The following is a 3,833-nucleotide window of genomic DNA, read 5'->3' as shown; positions in this document are numbered from 1 at the left end:
TAGCAATGTGCTTAAACGTTCTTTTAATTTGCAAAGAAACTTTTTGTTAATCTTATTAAAATAAAGGGAAATTTTTTGGCCTAAAAGAAATTCCAAGGGGTAAATCTGTGAGAATACAAGGATTTGTGCTGCATGATTTTTGTAATATGATGCCTGCGGAAATACTCAAAGAAGTGATAGGATTATAAAGATTGTGAAGGAGACTTAATAGCTCCAGGATTTCATTAACATATAGTGTGAAGTGTAGCTTTGGTCAAAACATTGGTAATTAATTTTTTTTTTGCTTAAGTCCCTAAGCCACAAACTTCTGATGAGTGAAAATACTTCTGGGAAACAAAACACAAAGCAGTATTTTGTGGACTTTGATTTTTGAGGTCGGGGAAGCAGGTCCCTTTAACAGCATCTGTTACATAAGCGCATTCTTCTTAGGAAGAATCTTGGGTGAATCATAAGATTCTTGCCAGAACGAAAGCAGGCTCCGAGAGTCAAGTACGAAGGAGCGAGGTTTGCCGGGGATTGTTCAATAGTGGTGTATTTAGAAGTATTAGGGCCTTCCTCCCCAGGGATTTTAACGCCCTTAGACCCTCTCTCAGCCTCTGCCAATCTGTTAACCCCCACTAATGTCCTCTCTGATGATTTTTCAGAATTGCGACCTCAGCGATAGTCCTGGACAAGGTGACCAGAGTATACTAAGCTGAGATCTGCATAATGATGTGGCCCAGCGAGGCAAGGTCGCCAATCGACCCACATGACAGATTTCACCGTGTAAAAGTCTATCTCCTGAAGGAAGATGAGCGATGGGACCATCTAGGAACTGGACAAATATCAACTAAATACATTGGACGACTGCAGGGCGTTTGCCTGCTTGTTCACTCAAAATCAAATGGCTCACTGATAATGGAGTGCAAAATACATCCTGATGTGCCATATAGAAAACTAAAAAGGCATTTAATTACATGGATTGGACCTAATAACCGTACAGTGGCAATATGTTTCCGAGAATCAGATAGTTGTCAAAGCATCTGGGAAGACATTTGTGAAGTTCAAGGTAAAGATCCCAGTGCACAAATCACACAAGAAATTACGGATGATTTACATGTTTTACAAGAACTGCCTCAGATCCAGAATCTGCGTGAGAAGCAAACCTGTGAAAACAGCACACTTGTACAGATTGCACAATTATTTAATTTTGTTGAGGAATCGCCAAACTACAAGGAAAGACTAGCTATTCTTCTGAAAAATGAAGATTACATTAAAAAATTGCTACAGGTCTTCCACATTTGTGAAGATCAACAGAACATGGAAGGTTTACATATCCTATATTTCATTATTAGAGGAATATTGTTTCTCAACAATATGCATTTGTATGAGGTCATGTTTGCCGATGAATGTATCATGGATGTCTTGGGCTGCCTTGAGTATGACCCTGTTTTGGATCAGCCATATCGGCACCGGGAATTCTTAACTGAAAATGCAAAATTGAAGGAAGTTAGGCCAATAACATGCTCCAAACTCAGGCAAACAATAGATCAGACCTACAGAATTCAATATATTCATGACTTCCTATTTCCTACACCGTCCAAGTTTCAGGAGCATCATCTTTCTGATCTTACTACTTTTATTTTTTACAACAAAGTTGAAATAGTTACCATGCTTCAGGAAGATAAAATCTTTATGTTTGAAGTGTTTGCTCAGTTAAAAGATAATACTCTAGGTCATGAAAGACGGCGTGAGTTGCTACTTTTTTTCAAGGAATTCTGTGAATTTGCTAACATATTAAATTCTCTAAAGAAAAACATATTGAAAAGAGCGATAAAGCTTGGACTCATGAAGGCGCTGAAACTTTCAGTACAAACGCAAGACTACCAAACAAAAGAAGCTGCTATAGACATATTTACTCATGTAGTAGAATATAATCCACAGATCATCCGAGCTTACACAATAGAAGAAGCACGGACCAGCAAAAATGATGATGATCTTATCATGAATATAATGATCAAGCAAATCATCTGCGATCCAGATCCTGAATCTTCATACGTTTTAAGTTTGACAGCAGTTCTTCGTACACTTCTTGATCCTGGAAGCATGCGCACAACAGTGGATGGATCTGAAAAAAGCAAATTCATAAATTTCTTCTGTATGCATTGCCTGGATATCTTGGCATCACCAATTTTATCCATCACAGGAAGGAATAGTGATGATAACAGGGCAAGCATCTCTCCTGATAATTATCAAAATGCACAATTGCTTGGAGTTGTTTTAGAATTACTCAGCTATTGTGTAAAACACCACACAACATACATTAGAAATTATATTGTGGGTAACAACTTGCTCAGCAGAGTCCTGGTGCTAATGAGTTCAAAGCACAAGTTTCTGGTTTTGTGTGCTATCAGGTTTATGAGACATATGATTGCACTTAATGATGAAGTTTATAATCTTTACATAATACAGCAAAATCTTTTTGAACCTGTTATAAAAGCTTTTTTACGTAATGGGACACAAAGCAACATGTTAAACTCAGCTATTATGGAGCTGTTTGAATTTATAAGAGAAGAAAACATCATGTCTCTTACTGCAAATATTGCAGAAAAAATTTTTGTGGCTTCTGAATCAGTTGGGTATGTCCAGGCATTTAATGATTTGAAAGTTTATTTTGAAGAAAGGAAGGAAACCGAAAGACAAATGAGAAAGAATTTACATAATATAATATACCAGAAAATATCTAGCAGACATATGAATGCAATGGAGGTAAAAGACGAGGAAGAAATGTGTCCCGGAGAAAGAACTGATGCTATTCTCCCAATTGCAAGTGATTTTGCAAAAAACTATGACATGTTTATTAGAATTAAAGATACACGTGAAAATGAAGTAGAACAGTCAGAAAGAAAAACATCTGAAGCCTTTGACTGTTCTTCATCTCCTTCTGATGCTTCTGCTAATAGGGAGAATGAGCCACACTACAGTAGCCTGGTTCCTTCAGTGGACTACCCAGATGATGATGATGATGAGAACGACCATGAAGACCATCATGACATTGATGAAGAGAAAGAACCTCCTCACAAAAGATCTAAACTTGATTCATAAAATCAGATGAGGCCCTCGGTTTTTGATTAAAATACAATTCTAAAATATCACAAACTGAAATACCTAATTAAAATATCTTTCACTTATGGACTTTTAATTATAGTAATATAAGTAGCAGATATAATGAATAAAAGGCCTCACATTTCTATGAAGACTATCCTCCATAATATAGATGCATAGCATAAAAATAACAACCCCTAAGTGATAAATTCTCATCAAGAACATCTTATTTTGGAAGCATGGTTTGGGAGGTGGAAGCAGTCTGATAAAATAATACAATTCTCATTCTGGCCTTTATATTACAGCCAACTATGAAAGTTTTATTGCAAATCCTACTTTCACAAAAGGGTTAACAATGGCATTCTTTTCATAAATTGAAGTTTTTGTATGTGTAGAAGAAAAAGTCAATATTACAGTAAAAATAAAATGAAACATTTCAACTTTTTGTTAAGACTTAGCAAAAACAGCATTATTAATAACAGGAGGGAAGCAAAATTCAGTACAATTAAATGCATACATTCATGAATAAAATTATTAGCTGGATCCTAAATGAGCTGTTGTTAATGTACTTCTTTTAAATGAGAAATATCAAATATGAGTATCAAAACATTCCTTTTCATAATGTACGTTCTCTAGTTCCTCCTGAAATGAAACAGGATTCACCAAACATCTGATTGTTAAAGTTATTTCTTCATTCAATAATGAAGCTTTGTCCTTTCCCCCAGAGTTGTAGGTACATTGTGGGATAG

General features: G+C 35.8%; 1 protein-coding gene across 1 annotated transcript; it reads left to right on the top strand.

Annotated features, from left to right (window-relative positions):
- Positions 1-708: 708 nt before the first annotated feature.
- Positions 709-3,596, top strand: LOC121139825 (protein PPP4R3C-like). The gene has a single exon (XM_040743825.1). It carries the CDS (start codon positions 709-711, stop codon positions 3,082-3,084), a length of 2,376 nt encoding a protein of 791 aa, XP_040599759.1. The 3' UTR covers positions 3,085-3,596.
- The last annotated feature ends 237 nt before the right edge of the window (positions 3,597-3,833 follow it).

The sequence above is a fragment of the Mesocricetus auratus genome, unplaced genomic scaffold (assembly GCF_017639785.1).
Source record: "Mesocricetus auratus isolate SY011 unplaced genomic scaffold, BCM_Maur_2.0 Super-Scaffold_100003, whole genome shotgun sequence".
In the NCBI taxonomy this organism is placed as follows: Eukaryota; Metazoa; Chordata; class Mammalia; order Rodentia; family Cricetidae; genus Mesocricetus; species Mesocricetus auratus.
The sequence above is the reverse complement of the archived record's forward strand: the minus strand, read 5'-3'. Positions and strand labels throughout refer to the sequence as shown.

Bases quoted from the DNA above. Each gene is read 5' to 3' on its own strand.
- LOC121139825 (XM_040743825.1), top strand. From the start codon at position 709: ATGATGTGGCCCAGCGAGGCAAGGTCGCCAATCGACCCACATGACAGA.